The following is a 20,024-nucleotide window of genomic DNA, read 5'->3' as shown; positions in this document are numbered from 1 at the left end:
AGTGAAGATAATGGTAACATTTTGCCTTAAAAACTAGAACACAAAGTGGAAAAGCTCATGCAGACGAAGATGGAGACCATGCAGCCAAAGAAAAAAGTAAATCCAAACTTCCGACACATGAACAAACCATCCCAGATTAATCCATGTGCAGTGTTACAGTCATGCTTAATTAATACTGTATGTAGTCTATCAATGTTATAAGAACAATTGGGGAGGGGGAGGTTGGCATGAAAGAGAGGGAGACCTTAATAACCTTCTTCCCCTGAAAAGAAGAGGAGGGATGCTTATTAGAGGAATTATGGTACATGTAAGTAAGAACTGTCTCTTGGAAGTGATGTATTGATGGTGAAGTGATGCATCAGCTGTCATTTTTGCCACATGTATCAGTACACTGTGTATTATTTTAACAAAATTTAGAGTGGAAATAATGATTTTTGTGTTCTTGGTACAACTGTACATCATTGTAATTGGCATTTTTTCTAAGTGGTGAAGTTAAACGAGGAACCAAAGTACCACATTACACACTTGTCATATTTTTATGGTGACACTGGGCAGGCCAATCAGAGAAGTTAGATTAAGTGTACAGCGTGTCTAGTCTATGTGTTAAGATGCCCTTTAAAACTTGGCTTCTTCATGTTTTAGTTGTGTGGGCTGTGTGGTGGCTGAGTGGCTAACACTTACTTACAACATTTTTGTTTTCATCTCAGCAAAGCCCACAACAAGATGAAACCAGTTGTAGTAGTAATGGTATACATGAAAATGGAAATAGCGGACAAATATCTCCGCTTGAAGAAACTGTGGACGTTAAGATAATATGTGGAGAGGAAATACGGGACAATGAAGAGAACAGAGAACTTGAACAAAAATCAGAGGACTGTAGTAATGCTAAACATTCGAAGAAACATAAGAAAGGTGAAAAAATGAAGGACAATGATATACAAGAAATAGTATCAGAATTCAAAGGAAGGAAAAATAAAAAGGGTTTGAAAGAAAATACAGAGGTAGATGGGCTGAAAGAAAATAAAAAGCAAAAGAAAAAGAGAAGAAGGGAAGATGAAGAAATAGGTAGGTGTTAAAGTTTGTATTTGTACAATTTATTTGTCATAGATGTTGTATTTCGCCTGTGCAGATAGGCCTTGTAGCCCTATAACACAGACAGTTGTTGAAAACCACAGCATCTGTTTTCCAACTCAAAGCACCTCTCAACCCTGTTATGATGACTTAACTTAGGACACCTATGATCACCTCAAAGAGGATGATTTCAAGCAAGTTAACAGGTCTGAGCAGGGAAAGGAATTAAGGTGTAATAGTATTTTCAATACAACATGTGAATTCCCCCCAAACATTGTCTTGCCCATCAGGCAAGTTAAGAACTGAATTCACTAGCCTGATAGTTAAATACCATTAGCCTTGTGCTATCTGACACTACATGTCCTTTCTTTGAACGCTGGGGACCACAAAAAAGTGATGGCGTTAACAAGGCAGTGTTTTATGCTAGAGCAGAAAGAGTGAGGTATTGTTGCAAGCCAGGGTTCTGCATTAACAGTGCTTAAATCCTCAAGTGAAGTCAAATACCATTACTAAAAACCAATCTACTGTATGATCTCAATAGGCTATTTAACCCATTCGCTCCTGGAGATTTTGCCGAAAAACGCGTTTTGAAGCTAGTCGAGTGGTTTTCTGGTCACTGTCGTGCTATAAAGAGCTAAAACTTACCACAAACCGCTTTACAGGTCGTACACTTCGCGGCCTTCTGATCCAGATGCAAAATATCAGCTTGCGAAGTTCGGGCATGCGCAGAAAGCAAAATTTCGACATAGTTTTTGGGTTTAAAATGACACAGCAGTCTTGACTTTTACTTTTCGCTTTCTCTCCTCCCCTCTTTTTTTCGCTTTTTTTGCCTCATTTTTTTTTCTCTTGCTGGGCATTTAGTAGGCTTCATTTTGGTGGGAATACTTTTTAGGAAAGCTTTTAGGATCTTAGGATTAGGTGAAAGGAAAGGTAGGTGGGCAATGGAACAAGATTTTCATGGAGATTTTCAGGTCAATGTTACATGGTTTTTTGCCTCTTTCTCCGGTTACCTTGACTGAATTGTGCTCATTCTGGTATGGTTTGAACGATCTCTTCACTCTGCACAAGTTAGCGGACAAAGTTGTCCTTGACCGTGAAAACTGATGACGTCACAAAGGGTAGAAAGGACGTGGATCCGCACGGGCGGTTACGGGCGGTTCAGGGGCGAATGGGTTAAGGAAGTCTGGATTATCTGGATTTCTCCCTTAGATTATCCACTAACAGTCTGCTCTGGGCATTCAGATTTAATGGAGTGTGGAATGAGTCAGAGAGCAGGAAAAAAAGTAGGTAGGAAGATGGAGAAAGAAGATGCTCTCGCTACCTACTTTACATTTTACCCCTCACTGTTTTTCCTGCTTGCATCTCTTTACACCATCCTCACAATCTGAATCCTTGGAAAAGGCTTGTCCACTGACTACATTTACTTGGTTGTTTGATTACAAATCACAGATGAACCCTACACACAGGCCAAAGTTTCAAAGGTTGAAACAGAAGATGCCAAAGAACAGCCATGTAAGTATTTTGATTCATTTTTGCTTCCCCTGGCTCCAAATTGGGTGAAGTTGTCTTTTATTGATAACGATGTTTAAAGCAAAACACAATTACCATGACCTTCATGCAGCCCTTTGTGTTTAGAGAGGATACTCTGAAAGTCTCATGGGAGAGCTTGAAACTCCGCAAAGTCTCAAAGAAACTCGAAACTCCGCAAAGAGTTCCGAGATTCCACTCGAAGCTTGAAACTCCTTCCTGCTCAAAAGGAAGAGGAGAATGCATGGCGTAATTTTGACATAAATGTATCTCCTTCACACTTCAACCTTACTTCTGCCCTTGAAGTGGAGGACAAATACAAAACTAAAATGGAACAGAAACTTAGAGAGTGTTATGAAAAAAAAAAATTGCCAAAATTGTTAAACATAATTACCAGCAGATTTTTTTGTGTATTTGAGAAACAAAAAGAAATCCAACAAAACAGTATCGTGCTTGCGAAAAGCTAATGGTCAATCTACTACTTGTCCTAAAATATATATATATAAAATTATATATTTTTTTTGGGATTATGTGTTTGTAGGTATTAATAAATAATTTGATGGAATTTACCAGTATTTCTTGTTTTGTTGTTTGTTCAGATCAGTTCAAATGGAAGTCGGTGATAAAGGCAGTGTTAAGACAAGCTCCAGATCAGGAGTTACCCATCAAAAGATTGAGGAAAAAGGTACACCCTTATGAGTAACCAAAATCAAAATATTAGGAATTTCATAATTATTATAACACACTGCATTTGTAAGGATATTGCTCATGTGATTGGTCATACAGGCTGTCACTTTTACAAGGTGGCAAGTCAATAGATTTTAACCTTATGTTACTATTGATGATGACAAAGGTAAACTATTGCTGGGTTTCAAACTTTAAAGGGCAGAGATTTTCCAAACCTAGGGTTTGTCCCCAATTATTGCTACTGCATCTCTTGTTAAATTTTGCTAGCCTGTAAATCCAGCCACATCTCCTTTCCCCTCCCTACGAAGGACGTCCCTGGCAGCAAGGAGTAAAGATGATGTTGCATGAAACGATTCATGACGACGATTTTTACTGCAACTCAGCGTTGCGACATTGTTGTGACATTGTTTCGAATGGTTACAACATTGTTCCAGCATTGCAACGCTGTGTTGCGCTAAAAGTCGTCATTGCAAATCGTCTCGTGTAGCATCACCTTAAGGAGAGACGGCTGTATTCACATGCTAATAATCTCATATAGACCTGATACACCTATAACTGATTTGAGTTGAAGAGTGTTAGCTAGGCCAAAATTAATTTGTAGTGCACTGGTTAAAAAAAAAAAAGGTGGGAAACCAAGACGTCTGTTAGCCTGCGAAAACAGCCGTTTCTCCTTGCTGCTGAGGACGTTTCTCAAGGAGGAACGTAAGCGACTAAGCGACAGAAATTACATAATGATGACGTAAAATCTGTCCGGAATCCGGTCATAAGCGCTGATTGGATGACAGGGTAGTTACATTGTTTTAAGTATACAAAAGGCTGCAAAGGTCAAAATGTAAACGCGATGAATCTATAACAAAACAGGGAATATTTGTGGAATATATTCTTCTCTAGGAGAAGTATTTGAGTTTTGCTGGAGCTCGTTCGCAGGTGAACACAACACTGTACCAAAATCGACCAGGAGAAACGTATAATTGAACAAACATTGGAACCCCTTGACTACTGCATTTACATGTATTATGTAGACGTTGATTTACGTCATCAGTAGGGAATTTCTGTCGCTGAGTCGCAGATGTTCCTCCTCGCGAAACTTCCCAGCGGCGAGGAGCGAGGAGCAAGGAGAGAGGAGAAACGGCTATTTTCGCAGGCTAGACGTCTGTCTGTCTACTTGACTGTAAATGTCTAGGCCCTTGTCCCTGCTATGATGACTTAACTTAGGACACCTATGATCACCTTGAAAAGGATGATTTCAAACAAGTTAACAGATCTGAGCAGGGAAAAGTAGACATTTAAGATGTAAATTATGCTTGAGCACATTTCTAAACAATGTTTTCGATTTTTTTTTTAGGTTCTGGCAGAATTTCAAGCAAAAGGAACAAATGAGAAAAATCTGACTGAAAACGAGCTGCGAGCTTTGTTTCAGAAGAAAGTTTCAAGCAATCCAAAATTGAAAGTTCACAAGGATACAGTTAGACTTGTCAAATAACAGTTGAAAGATAAACCTTTTTAAAATGTTCGTGTTCAATGGTGGCGTTGTGTTCCTTGGTGCTTGTTCAGCCTTTCTAAACAAGGTCTATCTATTGTACTGTAAATATTAATGAAATTTAAGATTTTTTCATATGTGGTGTTGTTGTTTGTTTGGGTTCATTCTTTGTCTACAAAGACTCATTTATTATATACACACCAATGGAAATGCCAAGAAATCTTTCGCGTATTTTCGCACGTGACAATAACAAGTTGTCTTCACAGGTTTATAGATCTGCTATGGTTACATGAAAAATCACGCCTTTTGCACCAAAAAAAAAATATTCAAGTTAAATGGTTTGGTATTTGTACGGCACTGCTGTCTGAGGAAAAACCTTCGCCTCAGTTGAGAACGTCCTTCGGCGACGGGTCTTGGGCCGTACTAAAATCCTCGACCAGGGTGTTTTCTATAGGGGGGGAGGGGGAGGGGGCATCTGTATCGACCTCTCAGTCGGCAAAAACACAAAAGGACACAACGCGACGGGAAAACTTGACCTGACAGCACTCGCCCGCTAGGTACGCAGGCTCTTCAAATCCCTGGTCCATTTTGTTATACTAGTATCGTGGAATTGGGAATTTTTTTTTTTGGGGGGGGGGGGGGTTAGAAAGTTGTAGGTGCAGCCTACCACATATGATGACAACTCATAGCCAACCTTCACACTCTTCTAAAGGCTTCCAGTCCAAAACGACAAATTGTGACATTATCATACCCTGTTTAAGGGCCTGTTTACATGGCGGTAGGGGACTCCAGGTAGGTGAGGTAACCCGCCTGTCCATACAATCTCTCATATTAATTTGATCGAGTTTACATGACAGGTGGGATGACCATATGAGGTATTGTATGGACAGGCGGGTTACCCCACCTACTTGGGGTCCCCCACCTCCACGTAAACAGGCCCTAAAATTCAAGACCCTAAAACCCGTACCCTATTTAGCCGCTTTTCAGCGGCACATAACCCGTTTAGGCCAAATAAGGGAGTGCCCCGTTGCCTGGTGAGAGCGGCATGTAAGTGCGACTCGGTGCGACAGGCACTCGAGGGGTATTGATCAAACTCAAAGACAGCAAACTCAATCTTTAATAATTCTTTAATAGCAAAAGGAATTAAACTCGACTCACATTTTTTTCAGTCTGAAATTTCATCCTCTCCTCTCCCTGACCAGTGACATTTCGGACCAACATATTTTACATTTAATTTCAATTCTTTACTTTTTGAACTGTAATTTTTTGTGAAATTCCTACTTTTTTGAATAATAGCTGGTGCTGACGTTTCTATTTCCCCCCGCTTCTCAAATCGTCAATACGATCAGGACAGTGCAACACCGTTAATGCGACCACTGTTGGGCCATAAAATCCTGGTCTTATTAACGGGATCTTCAAAATAATAAAATGACCGGTGTTTCTTTCGTTTTGGTCGAACGATAACGAGGTGGTAGTATAAAGGGGTTGGTCATAAGGCGAGGTTCTACATGGCCAGTATCCTATCAAACCAAATTTCTTTCAGTCGGACGCAACGAGCAATGAAAGAGATTGAATTTACCCAGGCCTTATAATAGAGACTGGGAGTGTGAGATGGAGCTTATGATAAGTAATGGTTTCTTTCGTCTCTATTTCTGTTAACGTTTGAGCCAATCAAAAACTCTTTCGGATTCACATTCTGAAATTGACACAAAAACAAAACAGCACGTAAGAAAGGCATTTACAAGAACTGTATTAAAACAATGCTACTGCTTCTGTTCATTGTTCTGGTTTACACCATACCACAACTTGTCCCCCGTTTCTTCTATCCTACCAATTAAATAAACTTGCAGCTACACTGGTTTATTGACATTTTTACCACTATTTCTCTAGAACTGAAATCATACCAAATTTAGTGAACTGACCACCACGTAAATTTTCCCTGTGCTAGCTCTTATAAATGGGTAAATGACATTCTAAATTTAGGAATTTTTCACGAATAGGTGTAGAAACCTGTCAGCGAATAAGATTTTCTTGTCCTCAATATATAAATACAGTCGAAGCTCTCGTAAGCGACCACCTATGAAATTCGAAAAAGTGGTCGTACCTAGGGCTGGTCGCTTACGAGAATGAGCTTCTCGTAAGCCGCGACCACGCATAATAAACCAATAGGCCACTTCCGAGTTCCAAAAACCCTCACTTTCAAAATGAGGCCAAGTGCCCAACCTTTCTTGTGAAAATGAGTTTTATTTGCAAGAGAATAGAAAAACATTTCCATATCAAAGGCTGAGCACTTAACCTCATTTTGATACAGAGGCCCGGGGGAACTTACGAGAGCTTTAAAAACTTATTAATAATTCATAAAGAAAAGCCAGGAGAAAATAATGGTTAACAAAAAAAACATTTGTTTGATGTCTTTATATCTCATATAGACAAGGCTAAACTTTACAACCAATTTTTTACACCAAAATAACCCCAAATCTAAATATTATTTTGACATCACCTGTGATCTATTACTGAACAGACGCATGGCAACATGGAATCTATTTGTTAAGTGCAAGAATGGGTTACAAGAACTTAAAAAAACAAAGGAGAAGTCCAGCTAGGTAATCCCTAATGTGGTCGCGGTCGCTCAAACGGGGTTTCACTAAAGTGTCGTAACTAGAGCTGGTCGCTTACGAGAGAGATCGTAAGGAGAGCTTTGACTGTACAAGACTGAAGACTATCAATGTATAATCACAGTTAAAAGTCCCAGGTCTAGAACGAAAACACAACAAGAACAACTTGACTCTTTTACGTAATATTTACAGCTAATTAACTTTTTGGGAGCATGAAGTTAAACCCGCAACATTGCTTTTACTGAAAACGTTCTAAAGATAAGATCAAATCTAATCCACAAAGAATTAGACGATTTAAATACAAAATAGCAGCGCAGTTGAATTAAGCTCCGCGTAATATAAACCACTCTTCATGTATTTTGGTCTCACTGCTCATCACAAAAGGGGGGTCTTGGCAACCCAGGACCCCCCTAGCTATGCCCCTGCTACATTAAAGTACACCTGTATACCATTACCAAAGGATGAGTGCATTTCCTTCAAAATTTATATTTATGATTTGTCAAGAGTGTCAATTCGTCTTATTTTGGACCTGTAACAGAAACTAAACTAAAAATAAATAATGACAAATAATAGTAAACTGTTGCATATCCTTACATCAAAGCCTTAAAAAATACAACTAAATCTAATATAATTTCTCATTAATATAAAGTTTTTTTTTTCAATCTTAATGTTCTTGTGTAGATTATTAGTCCTCGTCATCATCTTCATTACCATTGGTTTGGTTGTTATGATTGACAATACCATTCACAGTAGGGCGTGGTGGAATCATTGGCCTTGTGATGTTAAAGGTCTTCACAATCTCCTAAAAGGCAAATGTTTTACAAAGACCTTGAACAAAAGTAATATTTTAGCCTGCAAATAGAGCCATCTCTCCTCACTCATCGCCGCTAGGGACGTTTCGCGGGAGAGACGTCTGCGAATGGGCGGCAACAAATCTTAAAAACTTCTTGTAAAGAAGAATATATTCCGCGAATAATAACGGTTTTTTTGTAAGATTCAAGGCATTACATTACATTTGATCTTTGTGACCTTATGTCTTGTCTTTTATTCGTAACCAATAGTAACCGGTTTTTTTTGGTAGATTCAAGGCATTACAATAACTACTAACTCACCTTATACTCAGCAAGAGTGAGATTAACAACTACTTGCTTCTTTCCAATTTGTTCATCTTCTGTTGGCATTTCATCATACGCTAAATACAAGAGATATTCAGGCTACATTTAAAAAAGGGACCTTTTTCCTGTACATGACAACAACTACATCTCGTCATGTCCATGTAGATAAAAGAATTAGTCATTTTCTATTGTACACGTAGGTGAAACCACTTCCACTTAAGGCTAACATGCATTGATGTACAGTGTACCTAATTCACCTGCATGGCTATTGCTAAAATTTCAAGTTGCCGAGGGTATATGCAATTAGTATAAAGGGAGTCGTCCAGCTAGGAAGTTATTTTGATTCCATTTTCCTTTTGTTTCTTATGAAAGTAGCCACGGCTCATGCTGGTTTATAAGTTTTTCCGAATAAATAACACTGAGGTAAATGTTTTGTTTGTCCGGTGCCGAACATATCACAAGTCAAGATAAAAAGGCGCCGCCGAGCTTCACATCTCGGTAGAGATACTTTTTGGCACAACGGCCGCTGAGCTACTTTACTACTCGGTAGATTTACTTTGTGTGGCACAACGGCCGCTGAGCTACTACACCACTCGGTAGATTTACTTTGTGGCACAACGGACGCCGAGCCAAACAACCCGGTTTCATTAATGCATGCACCAGGAGTCGCACACATTTTCCAAAGACAGTGACGAACCACGCTAAGAAAATATGAAGGCTTAATCCAAAGTAAACAAACCCCTGACAAACACAGATCGATATGTACGCTTTACGAAGACAAATACCATAGATGAGCGCAGAGGACACATTTTTTTTTTTTTTTTTTTTTTTTTTTTAATATGAGAATTTATTTCTTTTGTTTAACTTAGAAATAATAGGCAACTTTGAAACAATATGCAACTTTGATGTTTCAATGTGCGGTTTCGTACAAGGCATGAATGTCAAGTTTGACTGGACTCGACGCAAAGGAAGCACACCTTCTAGTGATACAGGACCTTCATTTGATCACACCACTGGAAACTTGACCGGTGAGCTCTAAACTAACTGATCAGTACATCTAGCCAGTCCTACTATTAGCAACGAGAATTGTAATAACGTATTACAAATTTAACAGTCAGTTGGTCGGCATTTCTACTTCATTTTTTGCATGAAAATATCGCTAGTTTTAGTCTTGCAAATTTAATTACATGTCACTCTTTTCTACCCCTTTTTTGTTGTTATTGTTGTTGTTGTTGTTGTTGTTGTTTTTTTTTTTATTATTTATTTTTTGCCTTACAGACATATATTAAATGTTTACAGTACTAAACACTACTGAAAACTAAATACTACTAGCAATATTCACTATACTTGCACTATTTACAATATTGGCTATACTGACAATACCATCCATACGATGCTCGTACTACTAATAATTACAATGGTTACACTACTTACAATTCTAGTACATCACACGCACACCCACATAAACACACACACACACACACACAAAAAAAAATAGTTAGTAGGTCAGAGGAGTTATTTTTCATGTCTATTTTATAGCTTTTCAATTCTGTATTTAATTATCATTTTACCAACGAAGTCTTGGAGGAGAATTGGTTTGTTGTGTAGTTTGTTGGCGTAGATGTAGTATCTCATAAACAACATGGTATAATTGAATTTCCTTACTAGTACCTTTTCATGTAAGTCCGAGAGGATGCCGAACAGTCTTTCTTCGCTAGATGGGTTGAAATTGATCTTGTTTTCTATATTGAATCAGTTGATAACCCGTTGAATGAAAATCTTGACGAAATGACAATCTCTAAAAGTATGATTAATACAGTCTTTTTCACCACAATATATACATTCATCATCTTCCTTGATTCCATAGCGGTAAAGTTCCTTTTTGGTGACTACAATTCGGTGGATTAATTTATATTGAAATTCCTTTAATTTGGTCTCTCTACAGACGGTTTTTAGGGAGGTGAATATTTTTTCCCATTTATCTTCATCCAAGGAAAGATCTTTGCTCCATCTCTGTGGCCCAGAATGACCTGTTGTGTGGATTTTTGTGCATAATAACGTATAGAAGTCGCTAGTCTTGATTTTGTTCAGATATAGAGTTATCGATTCATTTAATTGTAGACTAAGATTATTATCAGAATATAACTCTTTATTAATTGGCTTCGTTGATTTTGCTTTGGCTAATAGGTGCTTTGGAATAGCGCTAATAACTTGATAGTATTGAAGGAAGTTAGTTTTACAGGAATACTTATTCGTAAATTCCTGGTAGGTCATTGGTTGACCGGTATTGTGTAAGAGATCTTGTATTGACAGGATACCTTTTTTAAACCATTCCCTGATAAAAAAGGTTTTACTGTCAACAAGTATTTCTTTGTTGTTGAATAGAATTATATTTTGTGCTTGATCAAAGCTGTACAGAGTTTTTAATTCACTGAAGTATACTAGAATATTTCGGTAAAACAATGGAATAGATTTTATGTATTTCGCATCGTAGTTACATCTCAGTAAAAAGTTCAAACCTCCAAATTTTCTTAGGTAATAATCAGGAACTGTTTTCCAATTCTGGTTCCCTGAAGTCAGTAATCTTGGAATCCAGGCTAGTTTTAGAGCTTTAATCATTATGTCGATGTCTACCATACGTATTCCGCCTCTTCCCAGATCCTGATAGAGCCCAGTTCGTTTGATTTTATCCCTTTTGTTTTTCCATAAGAAACTAAAAAGCTTTGTTTTCACTGTGCTTGCGATATCTTCAGGAACATTAAGAATTGAAGCTGAATAAATTAATTGTGACAATCCTAGGGACTTAATTATCAGTACCTTCCCAAATAGTGTGAGGTCTCTAGATCTCCACATATCCAGCTTTGTTTGAAGTTTTCGTATTTTCAGATTAAAGTTCAATTCATTGTTACCCTTCTCATCATAAGAGACATAAATTCCTAAGAGGCGAACCGGACTATGTAACCATTTTAGTTGTAAAGGATAACTTTTGTTTTTTTCCCATTTTCCCAACCAAATTGCTTTCGATTTCTTTATGTTTAACTTGAGACCCGCTAGCCTCCCAAAATCTCCCACCGTTTTCAAAGCATTTCCAACGGAGATCAAATCTGCACAGAAAAGGTTTGTGTCGTCTGCGAATTGGCTCAATTTGATTTCGTGCCCGAATATTTTGATTCCTGTTATACTTGGTTCTTGTCTGATTTTGCTGGATAATATCTCCGTGGAAAGCACAAATAAGTACGGAGAAAGGGGACACCCCTGTCGCACTCCTCTTGACGGTCTAAACCAGTTGGTCATGAAACCATTGTTTATCGCCGCGCTCTCAATTTTTGTATAGAATGTACTGATCCATCTTTTTATACTTGTTCCGAAGTTGAATATATCCAGTGCTTTCATCATGAACGACCATTCTAGAGAATCAAAAGCTTTCCGAAAATCTAGAGATACTAGAATGCCAGGTATGCTTTCTGACTTCGTATGTTCCATTATGTCGATTATTAGCCTAATATTTTCCCCGATATATCTTCCTTTGATAAAACCGGTTTGATCAGTGTGCACTAGATTTGGTAATAATGGTTCTATTCTCCTTGCTATTGCCTTAGTTGCTATCTTGCAATCAACATTTAGCAGTGTTACCGGTCTCCAGTTTGAAAGTTCTAGTAGCGAGCCATCTTCTTTGGGAATTAAAGTAATAACGCCTCTTCGTTGTGAAATGGTGAGTTCATTTGCATCATAGGCCGCATTGAAACTAGCAACAAGATCGTGTCCTAGCAGATCGAAAAAAAACATATAAAATTCAACCGTGAAACCATCTTCTCCTGGAGCTTTGTTGTTTTGAAAAGTGTCTAAAGCTTTTTTGCATTCTTCATAAGATAATGGACCTTCTATTCTATCTCTGTCTGCATCTGATAGTTTTGGAATGAGCGCAGAGGACACATGAATCACCATGTGAGTTAGCGCATCACAGTGAGGCAAAACGTAAGCAATCGCTTTATAGCGAGGCAAATGTGTGTCGACACAAATGCAATCTCGAAAAACCTCCCTTATTAATTGCACAGATCACCCAACACAAATTAGGAGTTGCGTTCTCATACCTCGAACGCAATTAAAGCCGATACCAGAAATTTCAGTAAAAAATATCAGCAAACTAGAAGCGATTTTCTTTGAACAGTAGGGTCCTTTTAAGCGCTAATTTCTCAAGAAATTTTTACCATCAACGAAATCGGAATAATTGGTCCTATTACCGGATGACATGTGTTGTTCTCTGCAAAGTTTCGCAGCCATCGCGTTAAAAACGAAAAAGTTATGACGAAAACGGAGCCACCTTAATCATATAATTTTATCAAAGAAGATTCACTTATCAATCACTATCTTCCTGAAAGGGACTTGTCCTACGAAAGTAATTTTTAGAAAGGATTCTCTTGTTTGAATACAATAATTACTTACAAACAAATGGTAGTCCATCTTCAAGTGTTATAGCAGCACGGCCATCCTATAAATGCATGACAAATTTAAGCTTGACCTTGCATACTATGTACAAGTAATGCTCCTGAAGATTAAGCAAATTCTTAGTAAAATAGTAAAACTCAAAACTTTCTACAAGTATATCATTTTTCTTAACGACGTTTATCTGGACTTGGCGTGACTCGGTTAGATAATAATTGAAACGATTAACATAATTCACATATACATGTAATAGTGGCTGACATTAAGTTTCATGCAACAAAAAAGACCATTCAGAGCCAATCACAGGGCTGTCACTAAGATTTCAAGTTGCTGGATGGACGCAATAGGGAATCAATCAGCTTGACATTTCTCTTAGCATTAATGGTATTTTTCTTCTATTTTCAAATTAAAGTAGCTGTGGGTCATGTTCATAGAAGCCAGGGCCTTAGCTCTTAACCCTTTAAGTCCCAATAGTGTCCAACAGCAATTTTCTCCTAACGATATTCATACATTATCATGAGATTAGGTTATGAGAATTAATTAAATGATCACCCAAGAGAAAATACTTTGATTTTTTATCAAATTCTCTTAACTAATTCTTAAAGGAAATGTATAGAGATCAGTTTGGAGAATTTGTATGTGGATATTGGGCTTAAAGGGTTAATAACTGTCCAGCAGTTACAATTCAGTTGAATGAACCTATTCACTTTTTGTCTATGAGTAGTCAAGTATTGCATGCGAGTGACACCTTAGTCTTTTGTTGATAAACAAATCTGTTTTAAAGGCACCTCTCAACACTTGAATAGAACCTATTAATCATATCCTTAGATCATCTATATATTAATATATTTTAACTCATTAATGTCCAGTTTATCAGGGTCAGATAATCAATACTTGTTTATAATCAAGTCTTTCCCTTGGTAAACTTTCTTTCTCTCAACAACATTAACAGGACTTTCTTGATTGAAAGAAGTCTTACTGACCTTCACTAGAAACGATAAATGGAAGAGATTCTCAATAGTCTGACCAAATGAGTGAGGGTTTATAATGAACTTGAATAAGCAGACTGGCGTTATTTCATCCCCTGAAACTAAAACAAAGACCACAAAGACATATCAGCCCTTTATCCTCAATGTCAAAATGCACATGACTGTTAATTTCTGACAATAAAATTTAATAATAAATTTTACAGAAGCAGTTAATAAACGTAACTGTCATGTTTGCCCTTATTTTTTTTCTTTGAGTAGTCCCTGGACTGTGAACAGTGTTGCTTCAGATTTGGTAGCAAGTTATTGTATTCCAGGATGCAGTTGTTAGCCCCACCCCCAACCCCCAACCTGGAGGACCAGGTACTGCTTTTAGTCTGTCCTCTCCCCCGTAACCTGCTTGGCTTAGTTGGACCTGCCAGGAGCTTAAGCCTCTGCCAGTATAGCTCACAGAATCACTAAGGCTTTCAAGCTCCCCCACCATGACAAGGTAACAGCACATGGAGGAGGGGTTACAATGCAAGTCCCAGATGGGATGAGAGAGTGAGAGTCTGCCCTGTCCCTGAGCTAATATATATTGGTGGGATTTGTTTCCAGTCTCTCAGATAAAGTATTTCCTTTTCCACCGTAGGATTAGCTCAGTTGGTAGAGAGCTTGATTGCTCAGAGGGAGGTTGCAGGTTCTATTCCCAGGGCCGGACCAATACTCAGGGTCTTACAATAACTGAGAAATGAAGGTACTCCCATTGCAATGCACGCGGCTGGACCTTCGCGTGGCTCAGATGACCAGGTAAAATGGTGGTCCCGTCTGCATTAGGAGATGTACATGTAAAAATAGTGTCACCAATTAGCACTTTCGTGCTAAATACATTGACACTCAAATAAAGTGCATCTAGCAACGTTTCAACAAAGATATTTTTAGTTCAAAGTTAAAAGCAAAATCATTTACTAGCTGATAAGGGGAAAACAGGCCCCTGGTACCTTACGATCTTTAGCTTTGGGTGACCAGGAAATCTTAGTTTTTGCACCAACTGCGGGTTGTCACCAAGAGCCAGGGGCTGGGGATTTTCCCATGATAACTATGAGCATGAGGCCCAGGGACTTTTATACGAAACAAGAGGAAAATAGAACCCAACGAACTTCCTAGCTGTACAATTCGCTTCCTACTTATTGCACATACCCGCAAACTTGAAATTTTAGTGCCAACACTGCAAACGTATATGTTCAGGGTGCAGAGAAAATCCTTTTTACAGCTTGCCATTCAGGCAAGCTCAAGCTAGCATTTACTAGCCCAGACGTCATTTCAACTAGCCCAAAAGCTTTTTGCCGAGCAGACTTGATTTCACAGTTCGTCTGTTACTTGAATATCTCAGAAAACATCACTTGCCCGTTGGGCAAGTTAAAAACAGAATTCACTAGCCCAATAGCAAAATCCGCTAGCCCCTGGCTATCGGACACTACTTTATTTGCATGCTGATGTTTTAGTTAACTTTTTATTTCAGTTATCCAAAAACAAGGAAACACAAAAATTAACTAAAACAAAAAATTAACTACAACACACATATGTATGCTGGGCAACCTGAGTATCAATAATTGAGATTTTCTAGGCAACCTACATAGGTAATTTTTTTTAGAGCACAGCCCTGAATAAAAAGATGAGCCTTTTGATGAAGTAGTCCTCACAACTTAAACTATACCAAAGCATATGTCTACTAGTCTTGGGGTAGTTGACTGCCTGTGCTGCAAAGATTACGTAAAAATCTTTTTTAGTTATCTGGTGATTTTATACATTGTGAAATTAATGGGGCTAATGATAGATAAACCAAGCCTTCTTTGATTCCTGGAATAACAGGCATATCAAGAAATCTTCTTCAATCAATTTAAATAATATTAATACAATATTCTCAGACCTGTGTTTTCAAAAAGCACTTTATGTATTCTATCAACTTCTTTGGTAGTAGCCTCCTCTTTGGATTCCACTTTGTCAAGCTAATGAAAACAAAGTTATTATTGCATTTAATTACCACATGTAGGCTTCACCAGAAAATGAAGAGTGGAGGGATAAAAAAAAAAATAGGCGGCAAAAGATTGAATCAGCTCAGCTGCACATGGGGGTAAGTATGGCTAGGTATTGCCCATATACCCTTGTGAAAATGTTTATTTTAGGAGCTCTGAAGAGTGCCTTTCAGCATGTTTTGAGCAACAATTTACAAGCCTGAATCTTGTTATATGACCAGAGTCAAGGTCACATGCTGATACGATCAATGCCAGTCGCCTGGATATGGACAGACTCTAACTGGCCTTGATGGTCCGCAGTCTAATGTCCACTTAAATACACAAGATTATTCCTTAATCTGTAAGGGTATCCAAATCCTGACTCTCAACAGGGCAGCAGTTATCTTGGGTGTCATATTTGACTGCGTGACTACAACCTCAAAAGAAACTTCACAATTATCAACAACGAGTAACACACTCTAGCTGCTGGCATTAAACCAGTTTAGTAGTCGAATGTCCACTAAAATACAGAGGATCACTTCTAACCTCAACATTACTTTAACTGTCCAACACGCTTCAATATACATGGCCACCTACAACAACACTCCCAAGGTCATTTGCCGAGTATAGGTACTAATGACGTACATAATTATGAGAACACTACACAGTCTAGTGCAGTATTTGTGTGTGTGGTGAAAGTAAATCTATAGTAAAGACTGCACAACAAAAACATCATAGGGGATTTACTATGAGTTCCTTTTTACCTGACTTGGTGTGACTTTTTGGCTGGCATCAGGTTTGTTTTTAGGACTTTTCTTTTGAGCTTGCCGTGATCGGTTTGGTGGCGGTTCCATGGACAAAGGACCAAACCTAATTAAAACCCAATTAATAGTATATCTTCAAATGAATAAGCCATCAAGGCTGTCATTAAGAAGGGGGGGGAGGGTGGGGTTTCCCCTGGCTACTATGAACTTAGCCCTCAGCAACTTTCAAAGGAAAATAAACGAAAATTACACTGTAGAACCAAAAGAAAGCCCTAGCTGTTTGATTCCCCGCCAACATGTTGTATTTACCTGGCAATTTAAATACTTAGTGACATTGTATTAATTTCCTGTAGAATTTGACATTCATTTCCATGTACAAAGGTTGTATTATTTCCATCTCAATACATCTGTTATCCACAGCTAAATCTTGCAAAAAATATGATTACTTTTTTCTTCATTTGTCTCTTTAAATAACCAAGAAAAAAAAATAGGACAACATTGATATTTTATTCTGAAATTAACAATGAGTCAAACACAAAGGTGATGAAGCACAAATGGACAACAATAGTACAGAATTCTGTTTGTATGACAAACACTAACTGTTAAAACCTTTTCAGAAGGATTTCAATAGCAAAAAAGATGCTATCCCGTCATCTTACATAAAGTCAATGCAAGGTGTTCTCCGGAATGCCACACAAGCTTTCTGTCCAAGCTTCTTCCAGTCAAGGCGACCTGGCCTCCGTTGTCTTCTTGTGGACCCCTCTCCATCATCTTCATCATCCTCTCTGCTTAAATCATTTATATTTCTGCCTCCCATGAAAGTGATCTGTTACAAGATTGAAAAAACTTAAGCTCGCTTTCAATGATGCTGAAAAGAATGCCTGAGTAAACTGTCTTTTATGCATTAATCAATATAATTGGACAAGCACTAAAGGAGCTCATAGGAGGCTAACAGAACTCTTGATAGAAAGTTCCAGAGGCACAGCTGTGATGTAAAGTCGCAAAACAAAGAAGAGTAGTTCTACTGTGAAGGAGGGAGAAAAACTGCTTTGACTTACGAGGGATTCAGGTTCTCATACTTACCAATTTTTGGACAAAGGTGTCACGATCAAATGTAACTAAGTGAGTCTGTAACTGTTGCGCTTGCTGACTACCAAGATTTGATGCAAGAACCAAGAAATGAGAATCAAGGACAGCTTCTCTAGTTAGTCTCACTGCAGAGAAACAAAGTATTTCATCGGAATTTTACCCATGCACAGTTTCTTGTTAACCTCCTCTTTTTCTACCATAATTCCCCTGGAAATACCAATTCAACTTCATGCCTCACATTCAAACCCGAAGGGGAAGTGATGAGGCCGGGTAAAAAGCACTCCCTTATAAATGTTGAAGTTAATTTTTTTATTTCAGGAAATTTTTATTATTCCCTTGTTTCATATTCATTAGCATATATTGCCATACCCCAAAACAATGGAAAAATACAAATTAACAGAGATAATAGGTTAACTACAACATAAATATAAGCTATATATTACATATGTCCAGCACTAAAGGGCAAAGATCTACCTCTTTGCCTGAATTTGAATACTGATTTTTTTTAAAATTTCTTGATGGCTATGACAGCCAAGCATTGCTTGGAACTTGTATACCGTTTGACATAAGGTTCTAGAAAATACTAAACAGCAGGCGAATAGTAGTAGCTTTTCGACATATTTTATGATTTCAGTAACTGATGCAAATCTGCTGACTCATGCTGAAATGTAAACATGCCCTAATTAATTATTCATGGATAATCCAAAAACGTAGAGAACGTTCGAGAAAGTCACGCAACGCATGAAAGCAATTTTACTACGTAACACTCAACAAAGACAAAATGTCTTTTTGCAGCATTTTGTAACTTTAAATTCAGTTCGAAAGGAGGGCTCACTCGTGATATGTTTTTCAACACCCGAAGAGAAATTTTGTGTCTCTGTGCGGCCACGAAATATCCTCTATTTATTCCTCGAGTAATTAAAGACTAAACTCGAAGTGATCTCAAGATATCACGAGGTAGTCCGGTCTCATTTCGTGAAATAGTTGAAACAAGCCGAAAAGTCACGAACTTGCACGCCCAATCTTATCCCGAAACAAATGCATCATTTCATAACTATTTTTCATATTCCAAACTACCTTGGGTCGCAGTAGCGCAATTGGCTAATCCCTCAACTTAGAGTCTCCTCTGATCTGACGGGTCATACAAGTGAGTCGGTTCAAACCCTGGGAAAGCCAGAATAATAATTCTTTCTTCCCCGAAAAAGTTAAAGAATAAATCAAAGAAATCGAAGTGATCTCAAGATATCTCGAATTAATTCGGCTCTCACTTCGTCAAATAGCCGAATAAAACCGAAAACCTACAGACTTTGCATACCCAATCTTGTCAAAAAATTGTAACTTTGATACATTCCTGAGCGAAACGCGAAACCTTTACTTCGCGCTCCGCCGAAGTAATCATCACCATGTCATCATCATTCCTTTTCCGGTCAGCCTAAAACGCAGACTGCGGACTATTGTTTTCACCATGCAAATGAATAAGTCACAACAATAGCCCTGTTGTTTTCTAACCCTAAAAACAATAGTCCGCAGAAAGTCTGCAGTCTGCATTTTGCACTGCCCCTTCCATTTCTCCAAGTGTCGAACCATTGATCATCAGCTAAGCAATCTCAATAGCAAGAACAGCTAGTAGCACATGTTTCGATAAAAATAGAATCGGCCACCGGTACTCACCACTTTTAAACAAGTTGTCAGCTTTGTCCAAAGCTCTGTGTAATCCTGCTGAGTCAGGTTTGATAAGATCATGTCGGTTTTCTACGAAAACAATCGCCAAACAGCACAAATTAAAAGGAGTCATATAACTAAAACTTCAATACATCAACTGTACACGAAAGCTTCATGTGCTTCTGCAACTTGACACCTCTGGCAAGGCACTTCGATTGTCGCGTGGTTCGTTAGGTTTTGGATCGTAGCTGATAATATGCTAAAAGGAAAACTGAAAGCACAGCTACATGAAGTCAATGTGCATTTTTTTAGTCCTTACTTTGCGTTTCGGCGATCAGTTCACGATATTCATATCGAATTCTTCTTCTTTCCTTAGGGTCTGTGTTGGGATCTCCATGTGGATCGAAATCATCGGAACCTCCACCGCCTTCCTCGCCCATACTTCAGCGAGGAATGCTTGCAGATGATAATAAGAAGGAAATGTATATACTGAAAGGATTACAGCTTTAAATTAAGAGAAAATGAGACGAATTCTAATGATCAAAACAGTACCGTCGTGCAACAGACAACTGTTCGCGCGCTTTTTTGCGC

At 38.2% G+C, this 20,024-nt stretch overlaps 2 protein-coding genes across 2 annotated transcripts in view; one reads left to right on the top strand and one right to left on the bottom strand.

The window, feature by feature from the left end:
• The window catches only part of LOC140935742 (cell growth-regulating nucleolar protein-like), a 15,642-nt gene extending 10,742 nt beyond the window's left edge, over window positions 1-4,900 (top strand). Inside the window, exons 4-7 of the mRNA XM_073385308.1 lie at window positions 708-1,065; window positions 2,521-2,583; window positions 3,198-3,283; window positions 4,631-4,900. Of these exons, the coding sequence (XP_073241409.1) occupies window positions 708-1,065; window positions 2,521-2,583; window positions 3,198-3,283; window positions 4,631-4,768 (645 nt within the window). The 3' untranslated portion in view covers window positions 4,769-4,900. The remainder of the gene's footprint in view (window positions 1-707; window positions 1,066-2,520; window positions 2,584-3,197; window positions 3,284-4,630) is intronic.
• Window positions 4,901-7,150: 2,250 nt separating this feature from the next.
• Window positions 7,151-20,013, bottom strand: LOC140935735 (non-structural maintenance of chromosomes element 4 homolog A-like). The gene is made up of 10 exons (XM_073385303.1): window positions 19,753-20,013; window positions 19,443-19,523; window positions 17,766-17,896; window positions 17,342-17,508; window positions 16,683-16,788; window positions 15,834-15,912; window positions 13,922-14,028; window positions 12,939-12,984; window positions 8,493-8,572; window positions 7,151-8,182 (listed from the first exon to the last, which is right to left on the bottom strand). Exons 1-10 carry the CDS (start codon window positions 19,871-19,873, stop codon window positions 8,066-8,068), a joined length of 1,035 nt encoding a protein of 344 aa, XP_073241404.1. The 5' UTR covers window positions 19,874-20,013; the 3' UTR covers window positions 7,151-8,065.
• Between the last annotated feature and the right edge of the window lie 11 nt (window positions 20,014-20,024).

Source organism: Porites lutea, chromosome 4, assembly GCF_958299795.1.
Source record: "Porites lutea chromosome 4, jaPorLute2.1, whole genome shotgun sequence".
Lineage (NCBI taxonomy): Eukaryota > Metazoa > Cnidaria > Anthozoa > Scleractinia > Poritidae > Porites > Porites lutea.
The sequence above is the reverse complement of the archived record's forward strand: the minus strand, read 5'-3'. Positions and strand labels throughout refer to the sequence as shown.

What these genes read in the sequence shown, in the direction of transcription:
- LOC140935735 (XM_073385303.1), bottom strand. Translation starts at nt 19,873, where the DNA reads ATGGGCGAGGAAGGCGGTGGAGGTTCCGATGATTTCGATCCACATGGA. An exon ending in ACTGATCGCCGAAACGCAAA is followed by an intron (nt 19,524 to 19,752) that starts GTAAGGACTAAA and finishes TTGTTTTCGTAG; the next exon opens with AAAACCGACATGATCTTATC. An exon ending in ACACCTTTGTCCAAAAATTG is followed by an intron (nt 17,509 to 17,765) that starts GTAAGTATGAGA and finishes ATCTTGTAACAG; the next exon opens with ATCACTTTCATGGGAGGCAG.